General features: G+C 43.4%; 1 protein-coding gene across 2 annotated transcripts in view; it reads right to left on the reverse strand.

Moving 5' to 3' along the window:
- The window catches only part of LOC306833576 (MICOS complex subunit mic25a-like), a 55,700-nt gene that overhangs the window by 37,222 nt on the left and 423 nt on the right, over positions 1-18,055 (reverse strand). The window contains exons 2-6 of one of the 2 annotated variants that reach the window (XM_079358916.1): positions 16,333-16,426; positions 15,555-15,660; positions 14,535-14,679; positions 2,053-2,076; positions 1,196-1,279 (exon numbers count right to left, since the gene is read on the reverse strand). In XM_079358916.1, coding sequence (XP_079215042.1) covers positions 1,196-1,279; positions 2,053-2,076; positions 14,535-14,679; positions 15,555-15,660; positions 16,333-16,426 — 453 coding nt within the window. The remainder of the gene's footprint in view (positions 1-1,195; positions 1,280-2,052; positions 2,077-14,534; positions 14,680-15,554; positions 15,661-16,332; positions 16,427-18,055) is intronic. The other variant, XM_079358917.1, reaches the window with a different exon arrangement.

Here is an 18,055-nt window from a genome sequence, read left to right on the forward strand (position 1 = left end):
TTGACTAAAAAGCCTAACCAAACAGAAAAAGGCTTATTGCTCAAGTCAGTGGTCACCGAGAATTCTATCCGCTTAGGGTAGCTTATGGCAGACGCGACATGTAACCTCTACTAACCATGCAGACCTGCGCACACACACACACACACACACACTCTCTCTCTCCCAGAGTATTCCAAACGCTCCGTCTTTTAATTGTCCAATATCCACAAATGGAAGATGAACGAGAGCATTGAAGGCTAATTGAATATAAAATCGATCCTCGCCTTCAACAGATGAACCACAGAGGGGAAACTGTATCTCTGCAGTCAAGGCGTTTCTACTTCTACTACTTTTGTCCCTTTGGAGGACAGGCTTGAATTAGCCGTGGCAAACAGAACTCAGCACATTTCTGCCCTGTAAAGGTCTTCAATCAGAGAAGCGGAGAGGCCTGTGTAAAGGTCCTTCTTGTGTGGCAGCCTGCTAAAGCTGAGAACTTAGAGCCTGACAGCTTCCACAGCGTCTCCGCCTGGAGACGGTGCGATAGATGAAAGGCTTGTGAGGGCTCTCTGAGGACGCTCAGGCTGGATGAAATCTGTGTTCCCCTGTTGAGTCTAATTTACAGACTCACCCGATTGAGGCTTGTCCTGCAGATTTTTATGTGTCATACTGTACTTCTTTCTGCGTATCTGGTAAGTAGCAACAAGGTAAATGTACTTCCGACACATTTTAATCATTAATTAATGAGTGTTGTCAGTTGAAAACAAAATGGGATAAAGGTCCTGTCACTATGATTATCACTTTAATCAAGCAGCACTTTTGAGGTTAACACTGGATTTTAAATGTCTGCATATCTCTGCAGGTGTGGCACAACTGGACATTTCAAGTACAGCACATTTTGTATGGTGATATTTTAAAAATAGTGTGTATATTTTCAAACACTTGTGCTCTGTGCATAACTTATCATTCTTCAGACGTACTCTCACTTGGTATTTTGCACAAACGTTTGGCAGAAAAACGGTTCTGCTGGAAGATTGTAAACAGGAATTTAGTGATTGTGCAGTTTGTTTTGAGGGTCTGTAGAAAGTGTGTGTGTTGATGCATCTAGTTGTATGTGTGTACGTTAAGCCCAACTTGGTAGGTTGCGGAAGCCTCTAATAAGGTGTGTGTGTGTGTGTGTGTGTGTGTGTGTGTGTGTGTGTGTGTGTAAATGTTGTACCCTTTTCTCCAGTAGTGCCAGCTGCTCCTTGTAGAAAGCATCCAACGCTTTCAGCTGTGAATCTTTCGCCTGTAGCTTCTGAGCCTGAGAGAGAGAGAGAGAGAGAGAGAGAGAGAGAGAGAGAGAGAGAGAGAGAGAGAGAGAGAGAGAGAGAGAGAGAGAGAGAGAGAGAGAGAGAGAGAGAGAGAGAGAGAGAGAGAGAGAGAGAGAGAGAGAGAGAGAGAGAGAGAGAGAGAGAGAGAGAGAGAGAGAGAGAGAGAGAGAGAGAGAGGTTTTATGAGTGGAGAACCAATGCTTTTTATTTCATGAAACTTGATGACATGCAGGAATATGCAAACCAGTAATAAGATTTAAAATAACCGTATAGAAAGAAACAGAAAGCAACAAGCCTCTAATGACACCTCTTTGAAAATCTTTCTTCCTCGTCTCCTTCCCATACCGAGCCTTTTATCTCCATCCGTTCATGGAGTGTGTGTTTGTGCTGGTGCAGAACATTATAAAGCGCGCCATCTCACCACACATTGTGCTCAATTCATCATGTTCTCTGAAGGGGATAAATACTCATAGTATTCACACAAACATGCACGTGCACAGGTGTTTTGAAGCATGCTGACAAAAGGCTCATACACATACATGTATATACACATGCAAACACGTTGAATGACTTGAGAAAATAAAAACTGCATGTGGAAAAATATAATGGAAATAATCTCATTTAATAAACTGGCTCAGAGAAGCTTTTCAACTGGAGAGGATTTTAATGTTTGAGAAAAAGCAGCTCGAAATAAAAGAATGCATGACTTCAGAAAGTAGTGGGATGGATGTAGAAATGAGCAGGAGGTTGTGGGGAAGCTTACCATCACGTCTATCTCATCTGCAGACTACAGAGGTTGGAGTAAAGGTCAAAGGAAGAGAGAGAGGGATGTGTAATCAGAAGAATAAGGACACAAGGACTCCCTGCAGGGTTCTCAAACATGTCCGACTTTCATGCATGTTTTTTGTTCCGCTGTTTTCATTCTTGACGAAATGATTCATATTATTTTTAAGCAGCGATCCAATAAGTTCCCAAAGAGCTCTGAATGTGGCGCGCAGCGACGTGTGGGAGAGTGGGTCAAATGTGTTAACCTGCAAATCATAGACAACGGCTGTGTCTGAAATCACACACTATTCACCAAAGTGCACCATATGATTAAACATGCAGTATGTAAAATCTGCCACTAGGGGGCTCTCAATCCCAACATGAACAGAAGATGGCGTTGAGGCGCGCGGGGAATCATGGGAGTGATTCTCTGTGCTCCATGTTCTTCTCTATTGATAATCTTTTCCACATGTGTTTGATGTTTGCATCAACACACTCAATGTGTATCTTCATCACTCCACAGATCATAGGAAAGAAAGATAACGGTATACGGGTAACGGCTTGTGAAAAGTAGTAGAGATGGTCATTTTCCAATCAATACTGTATATACCATCATGCATTGCGGCACAGATTATTCTAGGTGGGTCAATGTGGCAGGACCCTGATAATGATCATATCTATTTGAATATATGCAGAGCCTTTGGAAGTATCTGACACTGAACCACAAGTGAGATGTTGAATCATGTCTCCTGCAGTATTCATCTGATGTATAAACGTTCATCAACGTGAGTCTGAGGAGTCTTATTATGTGGAGTCTTGATCATATCAGCTGATTTATCAGTATCAGATGTTTCCTCTTCCTAATATCACTATCGGACTCACAATCTTATATCGGGCCCCTGGTCGTTTTTGTCTCCACAGTGATCTGAGAGGCCACGAGCAAAGTGGTTCCCTTAAAGGAGCTCTACTATGTTGATCCATATTTAAACACAAGTGGGTCAGGCTCTGTTAAGAAAACCTCCACTCCTTGGACTCAGCTGAAGTACAGGATCATTTTTTACAGTGCTGCAGCTCTTCAGCAGTCTCACTGTACTACAGGTTTGGAGGCTACGCTGCAGGGACGACAGATGGCGTCTGTCTCGGCTGTTAGTCAGTGCGTTTTCTGGGTACAGACGCCGCAGTGATGTCAGCTGCGGAGGGCCAACTCCCTGATCCGGTACAGAAGGAACACATGAAGTGCGCATCCGAGGGCAGCGCCCCAATGTTAATAGTCCAACGGATCATCAACACAACACATGGGGACGTGTTTGGGCCTGAGACAGACACGTATAAATATACACTCAGGCGTCTCACTCTTCCCCCTGTGGGCAGCGTGAGGGCTGTGTTTCCATCTGATAGCGGCAGCAGTCTGTTCTCCCGTTCCCTCCTTCTCCCCCTCTCTTTATTTACTCGGCTGCGTTTATTTAACACATAGCTCCCAGCGAGGCAATAAATTAGCACTCAATAATAATCCGAGTGATAATTACAGGCAGGCGGCTATAAGCAGGGGAGGTAGAAGAAAAATATGGGCCACTGGTTCCATCTATAGTTCATTCCTTTTACTCTCTGATGGGTTCCCCCGTTTCTTTTGGTAATACATTCAACCTACATATTCAACCTGATGCATCAAACAGACCGGCTGTATTAAAGGGAGGGTGTTCATTTCCACCAAACACAATCACATCTAATGTTTAAAACGGTTGTCTTAAATTCTTAAGAAGGATTTCACGGGTTGAAATCGCTCGTCACGGAGCGCCAGTAGCCCAGATGTTTGGCTATGTATGGAGACAATCTAACGCAGTGCAATTTAACACCAACTCTATCATTGCTACAACACTCCCACAAATATGAACTCATTTGTAGAAACGTTTTTTTTTTTTCCTCTTTCTAAATTAACCCTCAAGTTGGTAAAGACCCGCTACAAATCTGCTCCTCCACAGACTCTGAGTCTTGCTGTGTGCTAAGGCAAGACAGTAAGAGAAGAGATCGAGAGGTTAATTTAAGTCTCCAGTTCAAGTGTGGAGAATATTGATTTTACAGTGATCACATGTACATCCCAGTCTATGAGGTCACACAGGAATACCTTTCCAAGACATAATAATGTTATTTCACAGTCTGAATACGGTCTTTAGCATTATGATACACTATCACACCTTAACTCCCTCAGAGAGGTTAAGCCTCGTCATCCCTTATGTGGAAATATGTCCAAAACGTGTGCTGCTGACAAATGCAGATAAATGCAATCCTCTCTGATGACCATTATTTAATATGTGCTGGAACTTGATGGGTCTCAGAAAGTACTGGATTTCCCACCTTTATGCCAGCTTGCAGGCAGTGAGGTGAGGGTTGCTTGGTTTTTAGCCTAATAGCTGCACATGCAGAAGCACATCACCTACCGCAGATAACAATGAATGATACAAGCGCTCGCTTATCTGTAGCACACCGACTCCTTCTCTCACCTCTTCTCCTCCGTTTCCTGCCATCCGGCCATTCCTCCCCCATCCTCATGTAACCCAACATACATCCTCTGTCTTCTCTCTTTCATGGGAGTCAGCTTCACAGATGCATGTTAGACTGGGCAGCAGTGAGGTCCGTTTTTCAACCACTCTTACAGTAACTAAGCTGGCCAGTTGTACCAAATAATGACATGTCAGGACACACGGCTCATTTTACGTGGTTACGGTAGCAATTAGTTCACTGTTAGTCAGTTCTGTTTTCCACAGGTGATGACATTGTGCCAAGTCTTTAAAGGAGCAAGATGCATCTCTGACACCCAGGGCCAGATTTACGAAACGTTTGTGTCTTAAAACGTGTGAAAACTTGATACCACCTGCAAACAACATCGTGCAGTGAGGATTGCATCTTTCATAAGAGCAAAACAACACGTATTGTCACTTTAGTATGTTTGCCTTAATGAATATGTAATGTGGGGTGTTTCTGCCTCAGCGTGCAAAATACTGGGAGGAGAAAATACAAAGAAGCTAAGTTAGTACACGCATTGTGATTTACCAAACCAGGCAAACACTGCAGTGATTGTGACAGTGTCTGAATTTAACACCTTTGAAAGGAACGTGCTAATCCAGGAGCCCAGTGTTACGCACAACAGGCTGCAGTTAGGAGGAGACATAGGCACAATAAAAGAAGACGAAGAAGGGTGAAGATCGATTTTGTTCCCCCCACACGTTAACGTGTTTCAATGACAGACAATTTGAATAATAGTTCATAAAGAGAAACACCAGGATTATATTCAACTGAACATTCACAGCCTCTGCATTCTGAAGATTAGCAACATTGACGTCTTCCTATTTCCCTTCACTTCTATCTGAAGCAGTTCCACTTCCCGCTTCCATCGCTGCAACACCTGTTCACCTGATAACTGCTCTCATATCTGGCAAACCCAGGGGCGTCCAAAACGGCCTTCAAAGCCCCGCCTACCTTCTCTGGTCCAATCAAATCCAGAGCATTCAGGAGCAGAATCTAAAGTTAGAAGGAGGACATACTGGCTGCTGCATTGTTGTCAGATTTCCTTCTCTATCCGCCATCCTACCGAAAAACAGGCAAATATAAAAATCTTAAAAAAAAGAAAGTGTGTTGTCTTCACTGTTTTCACACTTTTTATCCTTTTTTTATACTCCAGCACATTCTCTGTGATCAACTGTGTGTGACTTCCTGTCTGTTAATTGAAGCAGTAGTGTGTTATGTATTCATGTCATAATCTTTACATTGCTTGAAGGATGTAAAGCCATTGAAATTCAAGAGCTAAACCTGTTCGCAACGCAAAAGCAACTCGTTTAACCTGTTTTTCACTCTTCTAAACGGCGTAATGGCAGTGTGTTACCATATGTCGGACTAAATAAGCAGTCAGAGGAGAACATGATAAAACATCAAGCCACTCACCAGCTCATATGTACTGCTATAATGAAGCGTGTCCCCATCTGCCTCAGTCTGCTGCTCTCCTACGTGTGTGTGTGTGTCTGTGTGTGTCTGTGTGTGTGTGTGTGTGTGTGTGTGTGTGTGTGTGTGTGTGTGTGTGTGTGTGTGTGTGTGTGTGTGTGCGCTTGAACACAGCTGCTTCTCTTAACCAAAGTCTGAATGAGTTTTCTGAGAGTGTGAGAGAGACACAACACTGTCGCTCCATCAGCCCAGAATCTGCGGCTGATTACGTGGGTTTAGGTGTAAACAAGAGAGGCAGGTTTGTCCAATCAGAGACAACATCTGGCTCATTTTGTCAGGCTGCTTGACAATCAGAGCGATCCCAGCACAATATGACTGCGGAGCGCTGCTGCTGCTGCTGCTGCTGCCTGAATACCATCTGGGATTGAGTCTCACCTTTGGCCCTGTGGTCTCTGTTGTAGAGTTTCGTTCAGGGACCCGACACATTCAGGGCATGCTTTGTCACAAACAGTACTTCAATGAACGTTACATCAACACTGCAGAGCGCAGGAGCTCCACAAAATCATGTTCACAACCTAACTAATAGGGTCAATGGATAAATACAGAACGAATATTTAATTACTTAGAAATGTTAATCATTTTATTTCTGTACCGTTTTTATTGGACGCACATTAAAGCATGAAACGTGTCTCAGGGGAGAAAACAGATCCATCAATGTTTCAGCGCACAGAGCCGACTGATTTATCGGCCAGTCGATATTCACATATCCAGTTAGTCTTTGTATCGGCTCACTATATCACCGCATATTACCAGATATCTGTTAGTGCATGTCCATCAGATCCTGTTTGTGCATGTGTGTGTGTTTCAGCTGATGTGTGTGCAGCATGCACATAGTAAGTAGGATTCATAAAGTATATCTTCGTCTTTTTGTGAACATCTACCCGAGTGAGGTTTTTCCAGGTAAGGCCGGTTCAGGATTTTAAAATTGTCGGTCGATTTCCCAAACTTTAGAGACCACACACACGGCGATAAATAATCCGTTCACAGTTTTGTTCGTACGACCCGATTTTACTCGCCAACGTCCCCCGATCAGACGGGAAATCTCGCAAAACCTCTCGAGATCAAACGTGATTCCAGAGTCAACAAACGGAAAAAGAGGATGGGATCGTTTGTGCTGTTTTTATCTGAAAAAAACACGTTTTAAAAAGAGCTGTACTTGCTACATGTTGATATGGAGGTGAGTTGTTGTTGTTTTGCTGCCGGTGTTTCCTCGCCACGATGTCACCTCGCTTTCTGATTGGCTACGCGTCACAGTCAACAGGCTTGTGCTCGTTTTCTCCTCGGGGGAGAAACACCACACATGATGAGAGATCGGGCCAAAACAATCCAACATGTTGAATATCCCCGATTTGAGATCGGAGCGGTCCCGATATTCTTCCGACCAGACAAGAGCGGTCTGAACACACCACACACGGCAGGACGATCGTATAAGATTATTTTATGATGATCGGGGCGTCCTTAAGATTATCGGAAGGGGAGAATCGTGCCGTGTGAATCAGCCTGTCGGCTTTCTTACTTTCAGGAAAAGGAAGCATGTGTTCTAGTTAAAGATGGAGCCACATTTATTTTCATGTTTTTAATGAGAAATGTTTCTGGCTTCAGGAAACATTATTGATAATGAGAGATTTTTAGATAAGAAGCATCAGGGTCAGTCTGGTGTCTTCTTATTGCTTCTGAAAGACAAAAATGCCGAGCATGCGTCGACGACACAAACACACACCTCGAAGGTGTTAAATCGAAAGTTAAAAAAAACAAGGTGTTCAGTGTGTCCTGTTCATGTTTGATGTCAAAGTACAGGTAGACTCTGGGACTCAGCCTGAGACGCGGCAGGCTTGCGAGTCTTTCACTCGTCCGTCTCTGTCTCATAAAGCCGGCTGTCCACACAGGCGGTGTAACAGCTTGTGTTGTACTTGTGCTGTGACTGCTGCCAAAACGCAGGTGACCTAAACTCAATACTGTGTCTGGTTGCAATTTCAGTAAAGTGGGCTGGGTAACACACAACAGCTAGAAAATCCTATCCATTTAGATTTGGGAGTTGTTTTTTTTGTTGTTTTTTTTTAATGGGGGAGACAACTTTCAGCTCATCTCTGATACAATACATCAACGCTGTGGAACGTGACATTGTCCCTGAAGGGCGTCATCATTTAATCATATTACAATAAAAATAATTTATTGTAATGTGTCACTATGCTGCCAACAGTGGAGCAATAAAAACAACAGGAGGGATGAAAGGTCATAGTGCGAGGACAGATTAGACAGATTAGATTAACCTGTGCAATAACATTTGAGACCGGCTTTCCAATGAGAGAATTTCACACTTCAAATTTAACTTAATGGTGTGCATAATGGGCTGAGAGACAGAGACACGGGGAGAATAAAAGGACTCGCAAAGACCAGGAGAGCGAGAGAGAGAGAGAGAGAACGAGCTGCAGTCACCTTCAGATCAATCAGTCAAATGCAGGCTTGTGTTGCCATCTAGTGTCCCAAACAGGAAGTGGTTGACACATTTTAAACAGCATGTCCGGAGAATCAACATGGTCCAATTCACTCGCTCCACATTTTTTCTGAATCTGAACCTCTGTGTTCATGAAATAATATAACGCCTTGTTTTAGCAATAAAACAACCTGCAAATCATACTGATAACAACGCTTGATTATGACCTCCTGTATTAGACGTCGCTCTGATTTCAGCACCACGGAGAGTTCCCTCAAACTCCTAAAGCATTGTGGGACGCAGACAGCCGAGCGTGTACGGAGGCTGGAGCCCAGGAAGACTTCAACATGTCGTTCCCTTCTCTCTTCCTCTATCCACTGGCCCGACAAATTAAATGCATAGAGGCCCAAAAATAAACGTTTCAAAAAAACAAAAATAAAAAGAAGTGCATATTGACGCAGTTCAGACATTTCCAACCATCTGGTAGGTGTTGTTGTTGTTGTTCAAGTAGCTGTAAGAATCACTCCTATGATTCCCCGCCAGCCTCAAAATCATCTTATGTTATTGTTTTGATTGACAGCAGGTGGTGGATTTTACATACTGCGTATTTCACTTTCTGACCTTTGGGCCGCTAAAGTTAAAGTTCTTTTAAAAGCTTTCCTCTTGTGCCTCTTTCTCCTCATTCATCTCCGTCTGTTTTGTTTATTATGTTTCATGAGTTTGTATTGTGTTGATTTATCTTTATCTTCTGTAAAGCACACTGGCCCTGCGTTTGTATTAAACGTGCTGTACAAATAAAGCTGAAGTGAATTACATGAAAGGGTTTTTAAAGCAGGCAGGTCTCATGGGCAAGTGACGACAGAGTGCATCAACTTTCTGATCAAATGATTCGAGTCCTCAAAATCTGAGCAACAAGAATAATGACAAAACACTTATCTTTTTAAACAGACGTAGTGTCCTAATGTGGCCCTGATCCATTCTGCTCCTGTAAGACGCTAAATGGTTCACTCCAGAGAATCAGAAAAGGCATGGATGGCATTTTGTATTAGCTGAAGCTTCATCAGAGGAAGTTAAAGGGCAGCTAATAAATAGGCTTACTAATTGTTCTGCAAGAACAGAGAGAGAAAGAGACACATTTACCGTATGCTAATGTGACTTATAACCCCTTTTGGCTTTCAACAGAAACCAAAAGGCCATTAATACATTATAAAAAGAGAAAATCCCTTTTAGCCCTTTAGTTCGACTTCCTTTCTTCCCATTCTCCCGATCCCCACTCTCATTCTGAAATTAATCTGCAGAAGATTTGCTATTAACAAAGACCATTCAGCGAGCGCAGTGCAGTGGGTGAGGGCCTCTGGCTCACAGATGAAGACGGAGCCAAAGGAATAGCAGGATCAGGCCGTTCACCGAGAGGAGGACAAAAGGCAGGATGAAATGAGCGAGGGGGTGAAAGGCAGAGAGAAGAAAAACACAAGTAAAGAGCAGATGCTGCACATCATTGTGCGGCGCTCTCTGATGAGTGACTCAGAGCTGCACCCACGCATGCAGGACAGGAAGCACTTAGTCACCTGTCCCGCTGCTCCTCACACCTTTGTTCTGCTCTCAAGGCTGAACTCGTGCGTCTGTCTACTCCTCAGTGATTCTTCACACACTCATCCACGCCTGCATCTCCGACTACTCCCAGAGGCTGCTACAATATGATTCACTTCAATTCAAGCATTGTTTTGTTCTAACTTTCTTCTTTTGGCCCAAGCTTCATTCACAGGAGAAGCTGAATGTGGAGTTTCCGTTTTAATTTTCTACGCCAGTGGTGTCCAAACCTTTCTTTTCCTTGCAGGCCAAAATCACTCGGGGGCCACAGGGGTTTTGTTTTTTTTAAATAATACTGGAAGGAACTTTTTTGGATTTTGTCCTCATCGAAAATAAAGTATTAATAAAATACTTTGATTTTTTTTGTCCTTCTTTATTTGTGTTTTTTTTGTTTTTCTCAGAATCAAGTCTTTAAAGTGGTTAATTTTTTTTTTAAGCTTTCTGTATTTAGCTCAGGTTATTAAATGGTTAATGCAAAGGTTCATTTTTATAGTCACCAAATAATGTGGAAAATATTCAAAGCTGTTACAAAAAGAAAGCTGACTGAACATTTTCTATTTCAGGAATATCTTTCAGCTCTCGCTAACATGAAAAAGAAAAATAATAAAATCTGCCATCTGAATGAGGCCTTGGGCCACAATCTTCTGATTCTACAATTGAGGGCCGCGAATGGCCCCCGGGCCGCACTTTGGACACCCCTGATCTACGCATTTCCAGAATGAACAGCAACATTTTATGTGCCAAGGAAGCTCTGAGGAAGCGCAGGACTGCAGCTCTCCTCGAGTGTGCAAGTGATAACCAATCAGACACATTTGCTTTTCTTGTGCCACGCCGTAAACATCTTTAAAACCTGTAAAGACTCCTTTACTGCCTGCAGCCAGCCTCAAGCCCAACCTCCACAAACTGCAGGATTTTGCACTTGGACATTGGCGTCATATTTCAAGGTCGGAGGTTCAAACTAATATGCTGCTTGTGTTATGTCCAAAGGATTAAAAGCAGCGTTCTGTGACTGGTGTTCAAACGAGCAGCTGGACATTCGAAACACAATGTTGTTTCATCGACGGATTATTTCTCACTCTCAGCCTTCAAATATCACTTTTGTGTCTTGTATCTCCAGAAACATCACACACACACACACACACACACACACACACACACACACACACACACACACACACACACACACACACACACACACACACACACACACACACACACACACACACACACACACACACACACACACACACACACACACACACACCATTTCTCTCTCTCCGAGCCTTCCTTTCCCTCCGTCACCGTACGTGACATCCTCTATCACCCTTTTCCCCGCCTCATCTATTCTCCCCTCCTTTTTTTAGAACTTCTCCTGATTATGTAAAATGTTAGTCATCTCGTCGCCTTCTTTCAAAACATTTTTCCCTCCTTTATCTCTATTTTAATCCTCCTAAAAGGGTCAAAGAAGAGAAATTCTCAACAGTTCCTCCTCCTCGCGATCCTCCAGGAAATGTTTCATCACTCCTGATCACTCGCTCCTCCTCGGCTCGAGGAGACGCGTATCATCTCCTCTTTCACAGCTCCTCTCCATTCTTCATGCTAACCCTTCACACAATGCTCACTCACTTCTTCTTTATCCTCACATCCTTCTCGCTTAATCAGCTGGAACCTCTTACTCTTCATCTTCTCCTATATATCCAGTCTTCCTCTTCCTGTTTCCTCCAGGCGTTGTTGCATCACTGGAAACCTGCGGGGGGGGGGGGGGGGGTCCACCATGATCGCCCACTGACTCGTCATGCTGCCACATTCTCTAATTTGTTTTTCATGGTAAGTGAGTGTCTCTCTACATTTACGCTGAAGGTGTTTAGAATTCAAAAAGGTGTTTTGGTAGAGGACTGGACCAAATCCAAGATGGCGTCACTTGAACTACATTTCAACAGTACTTCTTCTTCCAGTTCAGCAACAAATCCGAAATCTAAACTCCAGAATCATCCATCCATTGTGGCGCTTCTCCTGTTTGGGGTTGAAGGAGGGGGCGGAGCTTATCACAGCTGTCATTAGGCTAACGTATTAGCCCTGACTGACTTCCTGTATGTATGCTAAGCTCCACTTCTGTCCCCTAGCAACCTAGAAAGTAGATCACTAACATCATGTTAGTTAACCTGTTTGTTGAGTTTTTTTACCAACAGTATTAGCGGCTGTTTGTTTACGTTGAAACAAGTTAATCACATGTAGAAGTGTGGAAATGGGGCGCCGGTGAACGAGTGGTTCACGCACACGCCGTGTAACGAGGCTGTGGTGTCTAAAGCGGACAGCCAGGTTGGAATCCAACCTGTGGCTCCTTTTCCCCCCCCACTCTCGCTCTCTCCCTCGTCTCTCTTTCCGCTAAATGCACAAAAAATACAGCTTTTAAAAAGTGTCTTAATGAGCTGCTTCAGAGTTCATCTGAAACGTTTTTAAATAAATGTCAGGACATGAAGGATGTGTCGGATATATTCCTGTGTGGCTCAGACAAACTGGCTCCTGACTGTTCAAAGAGCTCGTCACATTCACCCATTAACAGCTCGTTCACACAGTGACGGCAGACGCTGTGACCCCGCTCCTACACGTCGCTCAGTGTCTGGCCCGAGGACACTTCCACACGTGACTGCAGGAGCTGAGGATCCACAGCCGTGTGGACGAGTCAAGGATGAAGCCTCTGAGCTGGGACACAGCGAGAGACAAACAAACGTTTACTCCTACGAGTCACCAACGAGCAGGACGAGGTCTCATCAGTACAAAAACACATCGAAGTATCTTCAGTGACCTTTAGCTGTGAGTCATGAAAACAAAGTGAGGGACAATGCAGACGGTCTGCTGAGGCCTCGAAGCGAGCCTTAACAAGGCTGCCCCTCAAACAAATCTAAATCATATCTAATGGCTGTAAACTTTGTTGTAGTTGTTTAAAAAGACGTTTGAATGATCTCTAAAAACGATCAAGTCATCAACATGAAAAAAAAAAAAAAAAAAAAGCTGGACCGCTCTCTGATGTTTAAGAGGTGAAGCAGAACAAAGAGCTGCTGTGATCGCGTCTTTTCATTTTACAACACGGAAGAAAAAAAATCTCATTTAGCTCCAGAATGTGCCGCGCGTCATGTGTGTGCACGTATATGTATTCAAAGCACACGCAGCAGTAATTACAAGGAGCCCTCAGCATCAGGAGGTCCGGTCCCGCTCGACCGCTCATTCTGCTCACGACATCCCTCCAGCGGCTTTTTATTAGTGGTGGGAGTGTGTCGGAGTGGAGATAAGACGAGAGCTACAGCTTGTCTCGACAAAAGGGGGAGGGGGGGGGGGGGGTGTAGGTGTAAGAGGGGGCGGGACAATCACGTGAAACAGGTGCTGGATTGGCGTGCAAAAACAAGCTTTCTCCCTTCCCACGATTAAGCCTCCAGGTCCCGCAGCGCTCCTATCTCCAGCTTCAGGAAACTCTCAGGGTGCAATTTAACGCTTGCACTGCACTGATAATACTGTCTCCAGGGCAGGAAGCAGAGAGTGATGGGCTGGGATAGAAAAGGGGGAGAGAGACAAGAGGCAGATAGAGGGCGAGAAGAGGGAGGGAGAGAATATAAGGAGAGGTGGAGATAAACAGAGAAGAGGGATGTAAGAGGTGAAAGGAGGAGGAGGATAAGAGGTAGGAGGAGGCAGAGGGAGTATCGCCGCGGAAATTACAAATGCAATCCCCAAACCCAATTTGTGTCGGTGCAAATGCTCCGACACGTGATTACACCAGAGAGAACCTGAGCGGACTGAATCATGACTTGACTGTCGACAAACTTATCTCAAGAGAGACGCACTCAATTATTAATCCGCTTTCACAGCCTCGTCGTGGCGTGTAAAACTCGTCTTCATTCAAAAATTGCTGGAATAACGGCCGTCCAAAAAAGTCAAACTACAACAGCTCCGCCAACAGGTCACCAGTGGATGCTTCACCAGGAGGGAGATTTTCAAACAAGACGTTTTATTGATTCCATAAATGTCAAAGGCGACATGAACACGCGTTAAAACCTGCAACATCTGAATGTACAACAAGATTCAGTCTTAACATTTTAAAATCTGCATTCAACTTCTACACCGACAGCTGCAGCTTAAAGCACTGATGGAGAAAACAGCAACAAAAACAAACTCCCTCTGTGACTCCGGCCTTTAAAAGAGGAAAGAAGGCAAACACAACAAGGCAGGAAGTTCAAACGCCTTCATTTATTCATGTCTACAGGTAAAGTTCAAAGTGTGAGGCAGAGCGACGTCTCACCAGAACCTTCGTCAGGCTGCAGAGACAAAGCTGTCAGAGAGTAGTGAAAGTCTCTGCTTTAAGAAAATCACGTCGATGCAACATGGGCACGAGATGAAAAAGTGTTGGACCACATCTGAGATCTCTGTGTGTGTCTGTGTGTGTGTGTGTGTGTGTGTGTGTGTGTGTGTACCAGTTGTTTGGCTCTCTCTGCTTCCTGCCGTTTGGTGTGTCGTTCCCGGCTCATGGCTTTAATCATCTCCTCCTTTGCTGCCTCGCTGTCTTTCTGTGCCGCCCTCGCCAAGTCCTCCTTCAGTTTTGTCTGCTGACGTTCAAACCTTGAAGAAAAAATAAAATAATAAAATATATATATATATATATATATATATATATAAACACAAATGATCCGTTTCTGTTTTTCCAAAAGTTCTTTTGATTACAGTCAAAATGTTTTGATCACAGATTTCCACCAGGGGGCAGCATGCACCAAATGTCTCACTCATCAAAAACATAAAGATGTTGAATCGTTTCAACTGATGAAAACTGAGAATTTAAAAAAACAAAACCAACAAATAACAATCAGTTTAACCCTTAAAAATCTTTTATTTTTCACTCTCTAGAAGTGACACAGGCTTTCAGATAAATTCCATTTTAGCTCCCAATTAATTTGAATAATGTTCAGAATTTTTCACGTGTTTTTGTGTTTTAAGGGGCCGAAGTAAAAGTTGGGTCTCACACCCAAAACAACTCTCCAAGTTAACGTCAGTCCCAGCAGAAGGCTGTTCAGCGTGAGTCCGGTTCTGCTCCAGGTTTCTGTCTCTTCTCGAACTCTGCTCAGTGATTCATGTCGTGTCTTTGTACAAACAAAGATCACGCTCTTCTCTCTGCTGTTCATGACATAATGAAACAAAGACTTGCTTTTTGTATGAGCTTGATTTTAGTGCAGTGTTTTAACTCTGTTGTGTTTGCTGCTGTTGATGATAAACTAATGTCCCCTTGTGGGAGATAAAGAATCTGAACCTGGTCTTTTATCCGCTCCTTTATAAAGTGTCTTGAGATAACATTTGTTATGAATTGTTGCTCTACAGTGTTACCTCTAAATAACAGCTGTGTCATCACAAATGTTTCTACTTTCACGTAGGTTTCCTCCCGCTGAGACGCCTACTCTTCTTTATGAAGCTCGGGGGCCGAGTCCCTGTTCTCTTCTACTTGCCTTTTCTGTTCTTCACTAGCATAGGAGGTTGGTTTGCTGGTGCTGGACTGGGTCTTGGGTTGAGGCCGGCTCTGTGGGCTCTGCTGGGCTCGAGGGCTTGAGGCACCTGGACGATGACAAAGACAAAAAGTCAGTGGATAAGGATTAAAGGAGCAGTCTGTACGGTTCGCCCCTAAAAGTCCAGTTTGTTTGACTGGTGTGAGTGCTCTGATGGCTCACTTCCTGTCTCCTGGCACGCTTGGAAGAGGTGGCACTTCATGCATGAGCACGAGCAGCCTTCAATATGGAGAAATCTCTGAGTGTTCTGTCTGTATCTGACTAACATGCTCAGGCCCAGTTAGTCCTGGAGCAGTGTGAGTGCAGGCCAGCGGAGGGGTCAACGGTGTGCATTATTTACAGTTCACATCTCTTTATAGTGTCTCTGTTGTATTATAACGTTAACTTAGCAGAGTAAAACCATCATATCATATCATATGGCTTGAATGTAAAATATGCACTGAAGGCTAAAAGAACATTGTTTCTTGCAGGTGAGAATGACGAGACACGTCGCAGGTCCAAACAGGACTTGTAAAAAAAGAGTTTCATGTTCAAAAGTATTGAAGACTTTAAAGTGAGTGATGAGGGGTCAAACAGGCTACAAATCCAACACGTTGATTTTTCTCTGTCACCGTGTGCAGTGAGCATCAGCTTCATGTGCTCTCAGTAACATTTAACGTGGTCAGCCAGAAACTCTTGGTGTGTTCAGTCTGTGTTAAATGAAGCTGTTGGTGCATGATACCTGTGCCTCTCTGAGGGCTGGAGGTTGTTGATGGTTTGGATTCTGGAGCAATGTTAGCCACTCCTTTCATCCTCTGGAGAACGTCTTCGGAGAGCTAGGAGGAGGGACAAAAGACGGAGACGAGAGTGGATTTAGCTTCACCCTAAATGTTTGTGTTCTTCCAAAGTTAATAAGAGCCAACTCCAGAACAAAGCATCATCCACATCATGAGACGTCTTCGTTTAAATAAATCATCGTTTCATGTTCTTTCATTCTTTGGATTCGGGTCAAAATGGAAATTGTCTGGAAATAGGGGGAACTCAACTCTTCTTAATGTGTGTGTGTGTGTGTGTGTGTGTGTGTGTGTGTGTGTGTGTGTGTGTGTGTGTGTGTGTGTGTGTGTAGCGGGTAGAGAGGAAATACACTAAAAACCACTGTAGACAGCCGGGCACAAGTCACTGACTCACTGTTTCTATGACTCACTCCTTTTGAATGTGCGGGCGGCGCTGGGACGCAGGATTATCTGCACGGCTTGTTACTTTCACTTCAGACAGTTTAACAAACAGTTGATGATCGTTTTGATCATGACGCGCAGAAGTCACAACTCTTGTGCGTTTAACTTGCACAAGTTCCATACACAGCATGTGAATCTTCTTTATTAGTTCATGTCAAACTTTACTTTGGATAAACTCATCGGTGTTAGCTCACTGTTGGGTTTGGTTCTTGCATTCTCACTGAACAGGCTGCAAAGTTTAAAGTGCACTAACAACACTTCTCCATCTTGACAGCACGGTGTGAACCCGCAGGAGCTCATCGCTGACGTAAAAAAAAATACGATTTCAACTTCAAGACTAGAAATAGTAGAAATTTATTTTGACTTTATTATCTCTTCGTTGTGATGACTCATTATATCCACTTTATTCTTACAATTTCTATATCATTTTTCAAAATTAGACCTTTAACTGGAAATATTTTCTTCCTACAAGAGTACTGATATTATCAAGACTTAGTTACTATCACACTTTGCGTTTGTTTTGTTCTCACATTTGGGCTCTAAGAAAATAGTTTTACATCCATGAAAAGTCTGTATAGGACAGTGTGGAGTTACATTCCTTTATCTAATCATTGTCTAAGGCTATGCAGTGATAAACGTTGTGATGCAAAATCATTTTCCCAAAATGTTTTAAGGGTTACTTTCTACTGTAACAGTTTTTTTAAGTGTATTGTAGTCACTGTTAAAGAATTGAAGTGGGCAAAATTCCGATATTTCCAGCAGCATGTGAAGGCAGCAGTGTCAAAGGGAGAACAGCTCGCCAAACTCCATTAGAAAATGTTCTAATTTAAAACAACACTGGTTTTAAGCAAATATCCTGAAACAAAAGACATAACTAACAAAAGGAAGATGCTGATGTTAAAGCAAAGGGAAACGCAATTAAATCCAGCAACACATTCCGACAAAACACCAGCGAGCTGTGAGGATTGTAAAAGATTTTAACGGTCTGGGTGAACGCGTTATCTCCGCTTTCAGCAAACATTGTTGGTTGAATTATACAACATTAAAAGGCTTAGAAGTAAAAGGCTAGTGAGCCGAATTCACCATGGGAACCTGAGAAATGTGTTAGTATGTTTACTACTTTCAAGTCATTTTTCATTTGCCGATACACAAGGTATGATTGCATCTTGAACTTTTTGCGAATGAAGTTTGGCACAGCGGAAATCTAGGGGTTAAATCGGGTCTTCTGTC

The sequence above is a fragment of the Symphodus melops genome (genome assembly GCF_947650265.1).
Source record: "Symphodus melops genome assembly, chromosome: 13".
NCBI lineage: Eukaryota > Metazoa > Chordata > Actinopteri > Labriformes > Labridae > Symphodus > Symphodus melops.